This window comes from Schistocerca cancellata, chromosome 4 (assembly GCF_023864275.1).
Source record: "Schistocerca cancellata isolate TAMUIC-IGC-003103 chromosome 4, iqSchCanc2.1, whole genome shotgun sequence".
Classification (NCBI taxonomy): Eukaryota; Metazoa; Arthropoda; class Insecta; order Orthoptera; family Acrididae; genus Schistocerca; species Schistocerca cancellata.
The window spans coordinates 567418695-567436811 of record NC_064629.1 but is presented as its reverse complement, the minus strand read 5'-3'; the positions used below and the strand labels follow the sequence as shown (position 1 = coordinate 567436811).

At 40.5% G+C, this 18117-nt stretch overlaps 1 protein-coding gene across 3 annotated transcripts in view; it reads left to right on the top strand.

The window, feature by feature from the left end:
- The window catches only part of LOC126183524 (WD and tetratricopeptide repeats protein 1-like), a 207148-nt gene that overhangs the window by 176137 nt on the left and 12894 nt on the right, over window positions 1–18117 (top strand). The window contains exon 15 of one of the 3 annotated variants that reach the window (XM_049925585.1): window positions 7651–7753. The exons of the other annotated variants lie outside the window; for them this stretch is intronic. Coding sequence (XP_049781542.1) covers window positions 7651–7734 — 84 coding nt within the window. The 3' untranslated portion in view covers window positions 7735–7753. The remainder of the gene's footprint in view (window positions 1–7650; window positions 7754–18117) is intronic. 3 annotated transcript variants of the gene reach the window in all.

Here is an 18117-nt window from a genome sequence, read left to right as displayed (position 1 = left end):
ATGTGTTGAGGGAAATGCTTAAGGATGTCTGAGGCATGGTATGTGGGAAAATCCACATACACCAGCCTCTATCTCCATGACTCGAGCTATCACCATCTGTACCATACGTCACAAAAAAAAGTCTGAGGACTGTTCCTCACAGAGTTTGTATACAACATGAAACAAAGGAAACCTTAACTGATAAATAAGACTCTCTTAATAATGTTCAAAAGAAATGGGAGTTTTTATCAATACTTTGAAAGGGGGTTGCGGTGGAAGAAAATATTATCTGTGGAAGAAATTTAGACTGAGAAAGAAAGCTGAATCATTCAAAGTTTTTGTTCTACAGGAGCTCAGAGTTGGGAAAAACCAATTACAACAGTTTGTTAATTATGTATTTTGTGTCTGCAGTAATCTTAGAATGAAGTACACTGAGTGCCCTTTAGTAGATTTGCAGAATGTTTACTTACTGCCAGTTCTACCAAACTGCAGCAGTTTGTGAGTATTCTGGAAGTTATTAATGTGTAAACATGCCATCAAAACTTCAGCATCAAATATGTGCATACTCTGATATCATGTTGCTAAATATTATAACCCCATATTTTCTTCATATTTATTTCAAAGAACATATGTTTTTGTGCTTGGAAACATTTTGTTTGTTTTGGAGATCCTCTAGATAAGGTTTAAATATGAACATGAAAATATTATCATCAAACTTTCACAAACTACTGTTATATGTAATGTTTGATACATTTCTGTTATTTATAGGTGCTGTAATTTTGTACATTTTCTGATATATTTACTACTTATATATATCTAATCACAACCAAGAAAGTTTTATCACATTGGAAATCTGGGATGGAAATAATGAAAAAGGAGCAGGCTACCACTCACCAGTAGATGATTTTATGAATTTACTTCAAGTGCAAGACATGTCCAAATATAATTGTTGCCAGGCACACAATTATTATGCTGCATTTTCATTGTTGGTGACAGCCTGATTATTAAGCTGATGACACTTAAGGCTGAAGTACATTTTTTAAATTGTGTCCTCTGTGCTTCCGAAAGACAATATATGTGACAATAGTTAGTGGTTGCAACCACCTAAAACATAGTGTACATTATCCTATATGTGTGTCTGGAAATGAGTCTGTGTGGATATGTCTACTACTTGAAGTAGTACATTTGTACAAATCATGTATAGGTGAGTGGTAGCCTTTTCTCATTAAAAACTGCAAACAAAGAACTTAAATACTTTTGATTCAAGAACACAGTGAGCTGTGTGTTTCCATCACAGTTGTTAAGTTTAAATAAAGAGTAATTCTCGTAAACTAAGCAGCTTCGAGTTGCTGTAACATGAGGGCACCCAATTAAAATTATTTTCTTAGGACAGACTTGTCAACTTGTACTATTAGTAGTTTGGACAGTTCAGAGTGCCATCAAGTTCTTCTTAGTAATGGTAAAAATAAGACTTGTGCCACTGAACAAATTTCAACCTGATCAACAAGCCTTGCATCTTAGTTTGAGTTTCTGTAAAAGCACTGCTGCAATCCTTTTGTCAAAATAAGTGTCATGAAAAAGGTGTTACATGCTCTTGATAAAGTATGAGATGCTGAATTAAGGAAGACCACAAAAATTTTGCCCAATAGACCAGAGTGAGATTCACAAGAAACTTGCTGCTCTGTTATCTTACAAAGGCTTCAGATGCTGATCGTGGTGACGAACAAATGGAAACTGCTGAAAGGATCAAATCAATTTTGTCATGTAATGACAGTTCTCCTCTAAAATGTCAAAAACCGTTCACTGTTAGACATAAAGCACAATATTTGTCTAGTATAAAATGAAATTAGTAGACAGGTTGCTGTTTATGGCAGGTTGAAGCAAGATACAAGTAACTTCACTGTGGAAGCACTAAAGGGTACTCAGTATACACTGCCTGCCAATAAAGTGAAGCACACATAAAGGCAGGAGGAAACAAAATTAAACTTAATGGGCTGAGATGGTATATAATTGTATTTCATTGATTACAAAATTTAAGTCAGATTTACAAAGAACTTGGTAATATGATCCCACTTACCAGTATGATGCTGCACCTCCTCTGGCCTGGGTGCATGCACTGACTGAGTCGGGAAGGGTGTGATCAGGTCGTTGTATCCTCTCCAGAGGCAAACTGGCCCACAAAAAAAAATAAAAAATAAAAAAAAATAAAAAATAAAAAATAAAAAAAAATGTTGTAACGGGCTGTTGATATCTTGAATGTTGGCACTGGCATGGAGTTGACATCTGAGCTGGTTCCACACATGTTCTATCAGGGACTGATTTGGAGATTTTTCTGGCCATGGGAGTACCCCAGTATCATGCAGACTGTTCATAGACACATGCCATGTGCAGATGAACATTGTCTTGTTGAAAAATGGCACCGTGATACTGTCACATGAGATGTAACTCATGAGGGTGCAGGATGTCTGTGATGTACCACTGTGCCATCCAAGTTCACTCAGTCACTAACAGCCATGACCTGAAATCATACCTGGTGCCTCCCCACACCATTACATAAGTTGTAACAATGCCATGCCTCTCCGGAATGTTGGAAGAATGGGAAGTCTCCCTAGGTCACTGCCATACTTGACGATGATAGTCGTCCGTGGAACCGCGATTCATTGCTGAACATAGTGCAAAGTGACTCGTTAGCGGTCAATGCTTCCCAGTTGTGAAAATACAACAAATGCAGCTGTTTTTGTTGTGGTGTTAATGACAGCCTATGCGTGGGATAGTAATTCTCCAGTCAGGCTGCTGCTAGTCTCCAACCAGTGGTGCAGTATGACACAGAATGGTGGAGTCTATTATTTGTTGTTGAATGGCAGGCATAGATATGAAAGGATTACAATACAGTTTGTACACAATACACGAATCCTTGCTTGTTGTGGCAGATGTAGTGGACCAGAATCCTAATGAAGAGAAGTACTGCCCTCATGTTCCTGTGCAGTCCAATGTTAAATCCTAATTTCCCACAAAACGGGATAGTGCACGATTTGACCACGATTTGACCCAGCCAAACTGAGACCCACAAGGAGGCCCCTTTCAGACTCTTGTCAGGTGCCGATAACGTTGTCTCACATGAACATGTGATGTCTTTGTGTCCTTCACAGTAGGCACTCAACATCTGACACTGTTTGCGCTACTTACGTAACGTATCAGGCCTAATAACAGCACTAAAAACCAACAACACTGATGCACTCTGGTTTTTGTTCTATGTGTCACAGAGAATTGCAATTCTAATCATTTACATACCCTTCAGTGGCATGTATGTGTGGAAAGTTACATTGACTCCACCCCAGCTCTGATCTTATGTAGCACGAAAAAGCTGAATGGCAGTTAACATCATGTTGAGCACAAATAATGTACATGTGATCCAAATATCTGCTTTGGATTTCTACTAGTTGCAATTTTAATTCATCCTAAATACGGCAAAAACTGTAGTAAAGCTTGTATGGTATTTTGCAGCTCCCTATTGAATCTTGAACTTTTGTACATTGAGATCAAATTTTGCACAGTTTATTTTTTCGTCTGTAAGGAGCATCTGTACAAAATTACATTCAGAAAGAAGAGGGTCAGGTGGGGATCATTGGCCCACTTAGTGTGGATGACTCATGTTGGACAGATGATCAGGATAGTTAGGAAAAAGAGCAAGGAACATCAGTGACATGACATACAGCAGCATAATTTGTTTAATGAGAAGGTAACTTGTGTTGCTTGAGGCTTTCCCGACGGACATGTTGTATGTATGGTTCTCGGGCGAGACGTTGGATGTCATAGTGAAAACTCCACAATATTTCATCAGCGCAACTGGCTGACATCTTAATGACGAACACACTGCTAAGGCATGACTAGAGCCCCCTATTTATGCCAGTCTTAGGCAGGAAGTGCGCATCTGTGGAAGGCGCCAAATTCGATGGCCAATAGTGACAATATCAACCGATAGCTGGAAGGACAGCTACAACACCTACAAGATGAAGAACCAAAGACTTCGGCACACGCGCAGAGGCTACTGCTACTGCTCTGCGCTGCCATTGGCCGCCCCAGCGCCTCTGTCAGAAGCCGCAAGCAAAATGCGCGTCCATGTAAGGCACGTGACTATCCTCCCGTTGTCAACAGAATATTTATGTTGCTGGCGAATCGTCATCTGTCGTATGACCAATAGTACCCCTTTCTGCTTGATGCGACTTCAATATGGCCACTGCTGGATTCCAAGCTGTACTGAGCTGAAAGCCCATGTGTCTGTTTTACAAGATTCATTGAGCTACGTATTTCCAGTGCTTCCTTAATAACACTGTCCCAGTACGAACTCGTCAATGCGAGAATTTTGGTGTGTTGATAATTAATAGAATGGCCTGTACTGAGACAATGCTCGGCCACTGCAGACTACTCTGGTTGCTTCAGGTGAGTGTAGTGTCTGTGCTCAGTACATCTCTCTTCTACAGTGCGACAAGTTTGTCCGATGTACGACATGCCACAGCTACAAGGAATCTCGTTAACACCGGGTCTTCTTAGGCCAAGGCTGTCCTTAGATGAGCCCAAGAGAGCTCGTGAGCTTTTGCCGGCGGATGAAAGACACATTTAACTTTATGCCTCTTCATTAATTTTCCTATTTTTGAAGAGACACCGCTGACGTATGGCAAGATGACCATTCCCCTTTGTTCTTCGCCTTCTTCCAGTTCCTCACGTTGGGTAACCCGCTTCGGGTGTAAGGCACGGTGAATCTCCCGTTTGGAATATCCATTTTGTTGGAAAGTGCTACACAGATGGAGTAGCTCATTAGATGAGCTGTCTGAGTCTGATATGGCTCGTGCTCTGTGAACCAACGTCCTGAGTACGCCACTTCGTTGCGAAGGACGGTGACAACTGGTGGCCTGTAACTATACGTCCGTGTGTGTTGGTTTACGGTACACTGCGTGACCTAATGTGCCATCTTCTTTTCTCCGTACCAACACATCCAGGAATGCAAGTTTGCCGTCGTTCAAAAGCTGGTGGATCTTGCTCAGATACATTGACGTGGAGAGGCTAACAGTCGCATTTCCCTTATCCATTGGTAAAATCACAATATCAGGATCTTCTCGTAGGAACCGAACCACTGACCTCTTTGCAGAAGAACAGCACGATCTCCAATGTGGTTGCTAAGAGACTATGTACACAGGAGCCCGTACCTCCCAGGCTATATGGATTGCCCAAAATTCTCAAGGACAATGTGCCACTGCGGCCTATTGTGAGTAATATTGGGGCACCGACGTATAATCTCACGAAACATCTGGCAGCGCAACTGAGCCCTTTAGTAGGAAAGTGTGACCACCATATCTGTAACTCGCAAGACTTTATTCATCAGCTAAAGAACTTGCGACTAGCACCATCAGATATACTAGTAAGTTTTGACATAGTCTCACTTTTTACTCAAGTACCATTGCAGGAATCGTTGCTCATTAGCGAGAACCTGGATGGGGAACTTTTAGACTTATTCCAACATGTGGTCACCTCGATGTACTTTTTATTCGATGGACAATACTTTGAACAGACTGACGCCATCGCAATGGGTAGTTCCTTGTAACCCATTGCGGCTAATCTTTTTATGGAAGACTTCGAGGAGAGAGCACGCCAGTCATCGGATTTGAAACCTACATGTTTTTGGCGATATGTGGACAACACCTTTGTTATCTGGCCTCACTGCATCGCTGAACGTATTTCTTGAGCATCTTAACTCACTTCATCCCAACATCAAGTTCACTATGGAGATGGAGAAAAACGGCATACTTGCATTCCTGGATGTGTTGGTACGGAGAAAAGAAGATGGCACATTAGGTCACCAACACACACGGACGTATAGTTACAGGCCACCAGTTGTCACCGTCCTTCGCAACGAAGTGGCGTACTCAGGACGTTGGTTCACAGAGCACGAGCCATATCAGACTCAGACAGCTCATCTAATGAGCTACTCCATCTGTGTAGCACTTTCCAACAAAATGGATATTCCAAACGGGAGATTCACTGTGCCTTACACCCGAAGCGGGTTACCCAACGTGAGGAACTGGAAGAAGGCGAAGAACAAAGGGGAATGGTCATCTTGCCATACGTCAGCGGTGTCTCTTCAAAAATAGGAAAATTATTGAAGAGGCATAAAGTTAAATGTGTCTTTCGTCCGCCGGCAAAAGCTCACGAGCTCTCTTGGGCTCATCTAAGGACAGCCTTGGCCTAAGAAGACCCGGTGTTAACGAGATTCCTTGTAGCTGCGGCATGTCGTACATCGGACAAACTTGTCGCACTGTAGAAGAGAGATGTACTGAACACAGACACTACACTCACCTGAAGCAACCAGAGTAGTCTGCAGTGGCCGAGCATTGTCTCAGTACAGGCCATTCTATTAATTATCTACACACCAAAATTCTTGCATTGACGAGTTCGTACTGGGACAGTGTTATTAAGGAAGCACTGGAAATACGTAGCTCAATGAATCTTGTAAAACAGACACATGGGCTTTCAGCTCAGTACAGCTTGGTATCCAGCAGTGGCCATATTATAGTCGCATCGAGCAGAGAGGAGTACTATTGGTCATACAACGGATGACGATTCGCAGCAACATAAATATTCTGTTGACAACGGGAGGATAGTCACGCGTCTTACGTGGACGTGCACTTTTGCTCGCGGCTTCCGACAGAGGTTGCTGGGGCAGCCGATGGCAGTGCAGAGCAGCAGCGGTAGCCTCCGCGTGTGCGCCGAAGTCTTTGGTTCTTCATCTTGTAGGTGTCGTTGCTGTCCTTCCAACTATTGGTTGATATTGTCGCTATTGGCCATCGAATTTGGCGCCTTCCACGCATGCGCACTTCCTGCCTAAGACTGGCATAAATAGGGGGCTCTAGTCATGCCTTAGCAGTGTGTTCGTCACATCTGAAGATGTCGGCCAGTTGTGCTGATGAAATATTGTGGAGTTTTCACTATGACATCCGATGTCTCGCCCGAGAACCATATATACAGAAGGTAACTTATCACCCATGAAAGGTTTGTTCAGTAAAATTCAATTATTTCTCTCACTAATGAAACTGTGTGTTGCTAAAGGGGCTGAACTTTGCAGTTTGATGTTTTCCGTTAGTGGAAGTTGTCTTTATTGTTATTTATTCCAGTACTAAGATGAGTGGTATACTTTGGTGAAAGACCACGTTCTCAAACTGTTTTTAAAATTAAATATTTTTTTAAAGACTGATCTAGTAGCTCAAGAAATCTTTTGTGGGTGAAATGATGGAGTGGGAACTAACTTTGGTACACCAGTGGCAGTTCAATTACTTATGGTCATTTAATGTGCATGTTGAGATTGTTTTTTGTAAAAAACTGGAAAGAAATGTTTTCCATCATAATGAATTCAACAAATATGAGATGGTAAATATACTGTTCAATTCATTTAACATCAAATATTCTTAATGATAAGTTAATTAAAATCATTTTCTCCTTATTAGACCTGGTATAAAAATAATTCCACCTGATAACATGATGGTTGTGGAAGGATTATCAGCTATACTATTGTCCATTAAAACTGCAATACACGGGAGAATAGCAAATAACAAAAGTTTACATTTTGTATGTATGCAGTTTAGTAGGAAGCATGAATGATTAAAATTTTGGGTGATATAGGGGTATACAGGGTGGAACACTTTGTATGAAGAGCTGCATCCCCTGTCGGCAGCAATGGCTCTAACCTGGATGGGCCTCCGTTAAAACTGAGCTTGGATGACAGGTACGAGTATGTCATTCCGTGTTGCTTCAACTCTATGCTAGAGGTCATCAGTTGTACTGATGAATGGTTGTGTGCCAGTCTTTTGGCAACCCACGATGAGATATTTTCAATGGGTGAGAGATCTGGAGAATTTGCTGGCGACGACAACAGTCAAATATCCTCCGTATTGAGGTAGGTCAGGAGAGCATGTGCAACCCACAATCTAGCATTATCTCATTGAAGGATAATGTCACAGAGACATCATAAGTAGGCCACAGCCATGGACTTTAAAACATCATAGATATAATATTTAATCTCCAAATTACTATTTAAGTGAACCAGAGGTGATCATGTTATGTACACGTTGGCACCACATACCACTGCAGAAGGTGTTAGGCCTGTTATTACAATGACAAATCCAATCTGGCAATGTTCAGTCTCCTCGGAGCCTCCACTCATGGATATATCCAACATGATGCTGTACACAGAACTGGAACTGCTCTGTAAAGACTGTATTATTCAGCGCACAACTGTCGGCATGCCTCTTTCTGCTGCTGTGTCGAGGGAAGTCACAACAATAACCACTCTGCTGATCATCCATGCTGCTCCAGATAACGTCACACTGCCCATGTGGACACTTGTCACGCTGCAAAGAAGCCCATTATATGACTTGAGGACTGTGGGATCCTTCGTGGCTGAACAAGCAATAAGTCTGTTCTCTTTGACTCTTAATATGTGGGACCACAACATACTCAGACAACTTCACAACTAGGTCCTCCATGGAAGGTTGCCGATTTTATTAAAATCTTTCCTTACAGAGCAGTCATTGAATAGGAGACGTGCTCTCAGACAGTTTTGCACAGGAAATTGGTGGCCCTTCAGGCAGCGTTTTAAGTTTTACCCTCCTCTCCATGGTTACAAAAAGCATAACTGGCATGGTGAAGAGACCAGTAAAGACTTCACTGTGCTGTTGATTAGATTATTTACTACTCCTCCTCCTATCTTTTATCCAGAGATAATCAATTACACAATATTAGTGAACTGGAACTGCATTTTAAAAGCACCATTTTCCATTTTAATCATCATCTCATATTTGATCAAAGGCTCACATGGCTATATTTGTGGAATACTAGAATAGGAGCCCTTAAAGCTCTAGATGTTTCAAAGTGAATCTGTGGAAAGGCATGGTATACAGACAGGTCTTGTCTACAGCAATTTTAGAAAGCGTTCACATGGTCCTGTCTAGAGTGTGAGTGTACCATTCATGATTCAGCCAAAAGTAAATTTGCCTAAAATGTTTATATTAGTCAGCACTCCCACAATTTTTATTTATCAGACTGGCAAGGGGAGCTTTCAGAACAAGCCCTATTTGTAGCCTTTGTGCCAAAGCTAGTTAGCAACCACACACTATAGTATAGCAGCTGCTAATGTTACAGCACACCATTAAAAGAAAATTTGTCAAAGAGGCTTCAGTGTCCATCATCATTGCTCACAGTCTGGCAGAGTGAGTATTCTAGAACTGCCCACAAGTCATAAAGCTATTAGGGATGTGGCCAAAACAACTTGTAACAGGGAACAACAAGTGCCCAGTGTTGGAGCAAGCAGTCACCTCAGCTGATACAGAGACCCAGGATAAAATTTTAAGTTACCTGTGTAGATATAGTTGAATACGTTAGATTTCATGTATAAGCTCATATTACTTTGTGTTTAATTTATTAGAGGAAAACAGGTGGGTAGTTCTTGACAGCTAAGCAGCTGGTGCGTAGAAAACAAGCTAATGATAGCAGTGCACAGTACAGTTTATGTTACTAAAAGGAACATTATCAAGAATGAGAAATCCCACAGTCTGAATAAATTACCAACCTATGAAAAGAAAATAAGTGTATTGCTATCTTGGAATTAATATTGATGAAAAGCAAAACTTTCATGCACATATAGAAATCATGTACCAGAGAGGCATTAAAATCCAAAATATAGTAGCAACAATTGGCTAAAGAAGTTTTCATCTGCCACAAAGTGCAATAAAAAGTACCACAACACAATCTTACTTGCTGTTAGGAGCTTGGGCTCATAGAGCCAGAAAGGTAAAAACAGCACAGTCTTTTTGGTAAGCACAGAGAAGTGTTCTCTGGCATCTGACAGGCACATGTAGAACAACACTGAGGTGCTGCTGATGGTATTAGGCTTGCTACCTCTAGACCTAGCAGCAGGAAAGAGGTGCACAATAGTGCCTCAAAAAGTGTGAATATGACAAGGTAAAGGAGATACTGGGCACAAGAACTATAATGAGTAAGGAAAAAAAAAAGGCATGCATTGATTGAGAATGGCAAGAAATCTGGTACAGGACAGAAACAGGGAGGACAACCTACCAGCTCCTTTCTAACATACAAGAAAGAAAAAGAATGACATACTTCCTTCCGACCAAGGTATCTGTACACTACCTGTCTGAACATTGTCAGTATCCCAGCTACTTACTAAAAATACAACACCACACCACAGATATTGGTACACTGTTGTCCAAAATTAAAGCAACAAACTGCTATTTCCCTTTCGCTAATTTACAATATAATCATACAAACTGTCAACAGATGTTTATACGATCATCTTTTGCACGGAAGATGGCATTCCGGTAAACAGACAACTATGCCAATGGTAACATCAGGGTTCTGTCAAACGGGGTAGTGTTTGTCGGGTAGTTCCACTTCCACAATCGCTGTGTACACAGCCGCAGACGGTGCAGTATGGCACAGAGAAGACGCTTACCAGATTCTCTGCAGTGCAGGGCCATAAGAAGAATCGAAGCAGAGCAGTCACAAACTGATGTGGTCTGATAGCTTAATGTGAATCATTCTTTTGTTTTTTTGGATGTGTCAACAGTTTAGAGAGCCCAAAACTGTATGCTGAATACCAGAGCAGGGCCAACCACGTGGGACGTCAGAAATTGACAACAGTTATTTGGCTGTAAGGGCACGATGGAACTGCCTTAGTATTGCACAGCAACTGGCATCTGATCTCACTGCATCCACTGGACATGTTGTATGAAGGCAAACGGGTACAGAAGGCTTCAGTAGAGTGACCTTTATTGTTGGAGATCTGCTGTACGTGTACCTCTGACGCATCTTCACATAAGGTAATATCTAGAATGCAGTCAACAACATGCCTCCTGGACAGTTGAACAGTAGGCTAATGTACTTTCACAGTGAGTCCCGATTTGGTCTGGAGAGTGATTCTCGATAGATCTGCATCTGGAGGGAACGTGGAACACAATTTTCGGATCCAAACATTGTGGAAAGCGAGCAGTATCAAGGAGGATCCCTAATGCTGTGGTCAGGGAATCTGTTGACCACACGAACACCTGTTCATGAAATTGTATGGGTGAATCAGCAAGGTCTAACTGCTGTCAGGTTTCATGCCGAGATATTGGGACCTCATGTGCGGTTGCTGCAAGGTGCTGTGGCCCCAGACTTTGTATTGATGGATGATAATGATCAGTCTCATAGAGCACGGATTTTTGATGTTCTCTTGGAATTGGAAGATATTGCACACATGGCATGGCTTGCACGCTCTCCTGACTTGAATCCCATAGAGCATGCCTGGGATGCACTTGGGAGACGTGTTGCATCACGTCAGCATCCACCAACCCCTCTCCAAGCTTAGTGAGAAGCTCTGCAGGAACAATGGGTGTTTTGACGTCGATGTGAGATTGATGACATCATTTACAGCATTCCCTGCCATCAGGCCTATTTTGTTGCCAGAAGCACTCATACCCTATACTGACCACATTAACAAGTTGTGGAAGTGTGTGTGCAAATCCATCAAGGTGGAAAAAAGAAAGGACAGTTTTGTGTATCATTATGCATGTTGCAGTTGTTTACGTTTTGTATTATTTACATTATTTCTACTTTACTATGACCTGTTCATACTGTTTTTGTGGCAAAATAAATGCAACCTTGCAAACTTTCCATTTGTTACTTTAATTTTGGACACCAGTGTAAATGTAGAGCAGTCGACACCACAGATCACCTTATCTGGGAATGTGCCATTAGACAAGGTGTTACAGACTAGGACAGGAACACATTTGAAAATGCAACGGTTTATAACAAGGAATGAGGAAATGTGGCATAAACTGAATTCACTAATAGCTAAGTTATCAGCTTATGAACTACAAGCCTACATGGTCGAGAGACAGGCAAGAGGCTATACATCATGATAACGAGGCGTGCCATGGCAGAACATCCACCTACACCCACCTTCTGGAAGCAGTCAGGAGATGAGCCTCATGGAGGACCAGGAAGGATTTCCTGAGACGCTGACAACCATCTCCCAATCTCTACAACTTCGCTGGCACAGCAGCGCAGCTCCTGTGAATCCTGAGTTGCATTTCAGAGCAGTGGGGGCTAACCATCCAGACAATGAGAAATCCAGTTTGCTTCTGATACCAAGTATAGTAGTTTAATGTAGTGTAGTTTGTGTAGTGTAGTGTAGCGTAGTGTAGTGTAGCGTAGTGCTGTGTAGTGTAGTGTTGTATAGTAGTGTAGTCCGTAATTATAAAATACAAAATTTGTAATCACCAATGCTGCATAGTCTAATAGACCAGTAGTGTGTGCCTTATGTATTCCAGATGAACGGATATCTGTACGCCAGATGGCCAAATGGTAATATGTAGACTTTTTTATTTTTTAATTTTTTTAGTATTATTATTAATTTTTATGTAGATATTCTGTGTAGATGTTTTCCTCACTTAAACAGCATAATGCTTAGTTTTTACGAACACTTGTGAAATTATGTTAAATATTATGTGCTATATTCTTACCAAATAATGTTTAACATTTGGTCTGTCATTTTATATAGATGACAGACTAAAAGAAAATAGCAAATAAGTAATAATAATAATTATTATTAGTGTTTTAAATGAGCACTGTAATGACATAGTGATGTACACAGTTGGCTTTATGGGGACTAACTGGCTGTTCAGTTGATTTCCCAGACATGAATCTTCTACCAGCATCATTGATGCTGAGTTATATTCAGTCTTCATGGTTCTCAAGCGGATTAAATGTGGTCATATGAATAATTTCTTCATCTCGTCAGACACTCAGTGTGTCTTGCAGCAACTATTTCTAGTAGAGAATCTTGTCCAAACCAACATTATGCACTATTTTCTCTGCAGAAGTGGATTTAACAGGTGTCATTTTGTTGGGTGCAGGCACTTTAGAATTCACAGTAATAATATTGTAGACACAGCAGCCAAGTAGGTTTGTGTTGAGAATTCAGTAGCATTATGTGAGTTCTCTGGTGAAAAGAACAGTCATGGGTATGTGGGAAAGAGAGTGGCTGTAAGCAAGTGAAAAACTTAAGAATGATTAACTGATCCATCCATATGGCATACTTCTATACAGTCCCTCAGATGGAGGAAGATAATTTTAGCTTGGCTTCATACAAGACATTGCCTTTTAACTCATGGCTACCTATTGTGTCATGAAGAGCTGTCAGAATGTGAGGACATGTGCTTGAGCATGCTGGATGACACACACACACACACACACACACACACAGAGAGAGAGAGAGAGAGAGAGAGAGAGAGAGAGAGAGATGCATATTTCTATATTTTACATTAATATACTTATTATTTTTAAATTATAATTTTACTTACCAAAAATTAACCTTTTGTATGTTTTAGGCTCATTTTATACCCAAGAGAGTACTGATTCAGGCATTTTTGGCATTTTGGGGGCTACAGGAGTTGGCTGTTCCCACATGTTTTACCTGGAGGGATGGCCCCATGCAGCCTCGAAAATGGTGACATTGTCACACATTCTCAAAAAAGCCTGCCGATGTATTTTCGCGATGTGCACCATAACATTAATTTTTTATAAGGGAAGACTTCTGTGCTAAGTTCACAAACCACATACATTCAGCAAACAGTCCACAGGTGTACTGCCGGTCCATAGTGTCCAATTGGCACAATATTTCAGCACTCGGATATGTTACCATCATCAGGTGCATTGACAAACTGAGCCCCTGAGGGTGCACAACCAATTTATGTTCCCTTCCATCACAACCTATTCCTCCCACAGTCCATGGTCGAGAGTGGATGTTGGCAATCACAGATACACTTGTGTCGGCATCTGTGGTAGCATCAGTGTAGTTGCTCTGTCCACCTTGGTTGCCAGATTGTTATGTTTCCTGAGCATCTTCTTAATTAGACTCAGTGCTGCTTTCCAAGCCTTGCTGAGGTTATAGCCACAATTCCTGTTGCTAATTATCCCTGATAGAAAATTTCGATAGCATCTGTAATGACACTGTCTCAATATTTGGAAGTCAGCACTAAAATCATGGTACATTTGTATTCCATCACATGATTCTCTGACAGTCAGTGCTCTGTGAGTACCAACTTGTTGGGGTTCATTATTTGAGTGTGTCTCTGGTGTTCCCAGCATCGATCTCATTGGTATGCATTATTTGTCCAATATTTATCTTGTCACATTCGCATGGAATCTGATACACTGAGGTGACAAAAGTTGTGGGGTAGCGATGTGCACATCTACAGGTGGTGGTAGTATTGTGTACACAAGGTGTAAAAGGGCAGTGCTTTGGTGCATTTGTCATTTGTGCTCAGGTGATACATGTAATAAGCTTTCCGACATGATTATGGCAGCACGATGGGAATTACCAGAGCTTGAACTCTGAATGTTATTTGGAGCTACATGCCTGGGACATTTCATTTCGGAAATTGTTAGGGAATTCAATACTCAAAGATCCACAGCATCAAGAGTGAGCCAAGAATACCAAATTTCAGGCATTACCTCTCACCACAGACAACGCAGTGATTAACGGCCTTCACTAAATGACTGAGAGCAGCAGCATTTGCTTAGAGTTGTCAGTACTAACATACAAGCAATACCTGCATGAAATAACCACAGAAATAAATGTGAGTCATATGACGAACATATTGATTAGGACATTGTCACAAAATTTGGTGTTGATGGGCTTTGGCAACAAACGACTGACACGAGTGCCTTTGCTAACAGAATGACATTGCCTGCACTGTCTCTCCTGCACTCATGACCATATTGGTAGGACCCTAGATGACTTGAAATCTGTGGCCTGATCAGATAAGTCGTGATCACAGTTGGTAAGAGCTGGTGGTAGGATTAGTGTGTGGTGCAGACCCCATAAAGGCATGGACCTATGTTGTTAACAACGCACTGTGCAAGCTGGTGGTGGCTCCATAATGGTGTGGGCTGTGTTTGTATGGAATGGACTGGGCCCACTGATCCAACTGAACTGATGATTGAGTGGAAATGGTTGAGTTCAGCTACTTGGGGACTGTTTGCAGTAAATCATGAACATCGTGTTCCCAAACAACAAGAAATTTTTATGGATGACAATTGTCATGTCACCAGGCCACAAACATTCATAATTGGTTTGAAGAATGTGCTGAACAATTCACATGGCTCATTATTTTTGCAGTGGACTTCCAATGACTTGTGGAGTCCATGCTACATCGAGTTGCTGCACTACACTGTGCAAAAGGAGGTCTGACACAATATGAGGTATTCCATGACTTTAGTCGCCTCAGTGTGTACCCTGGCCTTGCACAAACTCAGGTTGTCTTTCACACTCCCCATTCATTCATTCATTCATCCATCCATTCATTCATATACAGAAGAGCAGTAATAAGCCTGCTATTGATATCTCTAAAATGATCGTTTTTGTCATAATCTCTACATATGTAGTACATTAAAGCATGAAATAAAAAAATCACCTAAAGCAGACTCAAAACACATAGCAAGACAGATGCAGTCCAGCCTTTTATCAAATTAACTGAGCTTCTTACACAATATACTTGTTTTCCTAATATCAGAGCACTCTTAAAACTGTTTTGTTTTTCACTCCATCTTTCCAGAGGAAGAAACGTCACTGTGATGTCATATGCAAGAAAACAACATATGCAGATACACATTAATATCATTGATGTCACAGTGCAGCTTTTTTATTTTTATTTATTTATTTACTGTAGGACCAAATTGAGGAGCAAATCTCAAAGGTCATGGAACGTGTCAGTACATGAAATTACAACATAAAAGTAATAACAGATAAAATAAAATGTTTATGAACCGAAAGAAAGTCAAGCCATAAGTTTTTAATAAACACAGTCAACAATATAACATAAGAGTCAGCTTAATTTTTCAAGGAACTCCTCAACAGAATAGAAGGAGTGACCTGTGAAGAAACTCTCCAGTTTTGATTTGAAAGCATGTGGATTACTGCTAAGATTTTTCAATTCTTATGGTAGATTATTGAAAATGGATACAGCAGTATACTGCACACCTATCTGCACAAAAGTTAAGGAAGTGTGATCCAAATGTAAACTGGATTTCTGCCGAGTATTAACTGAGTGAAAGCTGCTAATTCTTGGGATATATAAGAGAGAGAGAGGGGGGGGGGGGGGGGGGGGGCAATGTCAAAATACCCAGACTACTGAACAGGGGTCAATAAGAGATTTGCGAGCTTACACTACTTATTTGTTGAACTGCCTGTTTCTGAGCCAAAAATATCCATTTAGAATGGCAAGTGTTACTCCAAAATATGTATCATATGACATAAGTGAATGAAAAATAAGCAAAGTAGACTAATTTTTGTGTCAAACAATCACTTACTTCAAATATTGTTTGAATAGTAAAAATGGCAGCATGAAGTATTTGAACAAGATACTGAACGTGGGCTTTCCACAGAATTTTACTATCTATCTGAACACCTAGAAATTTGAACTGTTCAGTTTCACTAATCGTATGTCCATTTTGTGAAGTTAAAACAGTGGGTTTTGTTCAATTGTGTGTTAAAAACTGTAAAAACTGAGTCTTACTGTGATTTAGGGTTAGTTTATTTTCTACAAGCCATGAACTTATGTCATGCTATTTGAAACAGAGCCAGTGTTACACATAACATTCTTTACTACCATGTTAGTGTCATCAGCAAACGGAAATATTTTAGAATTACCCATAATACTAGAGGGCATATTATTTATATATAACGAACAGTAGTGGCCCCAAAACTGATCCCTGGGGCACCCCCCCATTTGACCGTACCCCACCCAGACCCCACATCACAGCCATTCTCATCACTGTGATCGACATTTTGCTGTCTGTTGTTAAAGTAAGAGGTGAACCAATTGTGAGCTGCTCCCCATATTCCGTAATGGTCCAACTTCTGGAGCAATATTTTGTGATCAACCCAATCAAACACCTTAGTTAGATCAAAAAATGTGCATAGCATTCGAAACATTTTGTTTAATCCATCCAGTACCTCACGGAGAAAAGAGTATATAGCATTTTCAGTTGTTAAAGCTGAACTGTACATTTGATAGCAATTGTATGATATAAAATGATCAATTATACTTAAATACACAGCCTTTTCAATAACTTTAGCAAACACCGATGGCATAGAAATAGGTCTAAAATTGTCTACATTATCCCTTTCTCCCTTTTTATAAAGTGGCTTCACTACTGAATACTTTAATCACTCAGGAAACTGACCATTCTTAAAGGAAAAATTACAAATATGGCCAAGTACAGGGCTAACATGTGCAGCACAGTACTTTAATATTCTGCTAGTCATGCCATCATATCCATGAGAGTCCTTAGTCTTCAGTGATTTAATTATTGACTCAATCTCCATCTTGTCAGTATCACAGAGTATTATTTCAGACATTAATCTCGGAAACGCATTTTCCAAGAGAGTTATATGATTCCCTGTAGAAACTTAAGTTTTTATTTAATTCACCAGCAATGCTCTGAACATGATTGTTAAATACTGTATGATACTTCCATCACAACTGACTGTATGGTTTTAATTTTATCTTGTGAATTAGCTGTTCTGTTTGCATACCACATACTCTTTGCCTTCCCAATAACATTTTTAAACACCTTACAATACTGGGCTGCTGTAGCTTGATTGTGACTACTTCTAAAATTTTGATATAATTCCCACTTTGTTCTACATGATATTCTTATCACACTAGTCAGCCACCCAGGCTGCCTTTTACTGCTAGTACCTCATTTAGAACGTTCTAATGGAAGGCAACTCTCAAAGAGCATGAGGAATGTGTTAAGGAAAGCGTTATATTTGTCATCTACGTTATTGGCACTATAAATATCCTGCGACTCTTGTTCCTTCACAAGGTTTAAAAAACTCTCTATTGCCATTGGATTAGCTTTCCTACATAGTTTGTCATTATATGTGACATTTGTTTGAATACAAAAGCCTTTTAGTGTTAAAATTTGTGCATCATGTTCAGAAAGGCCATTCACCCTTTAACTAACAGAATGCTCATCTAGTAGTGAGGAATGAATAAAAATATTGTCTATGGCTGTGCTACTGTT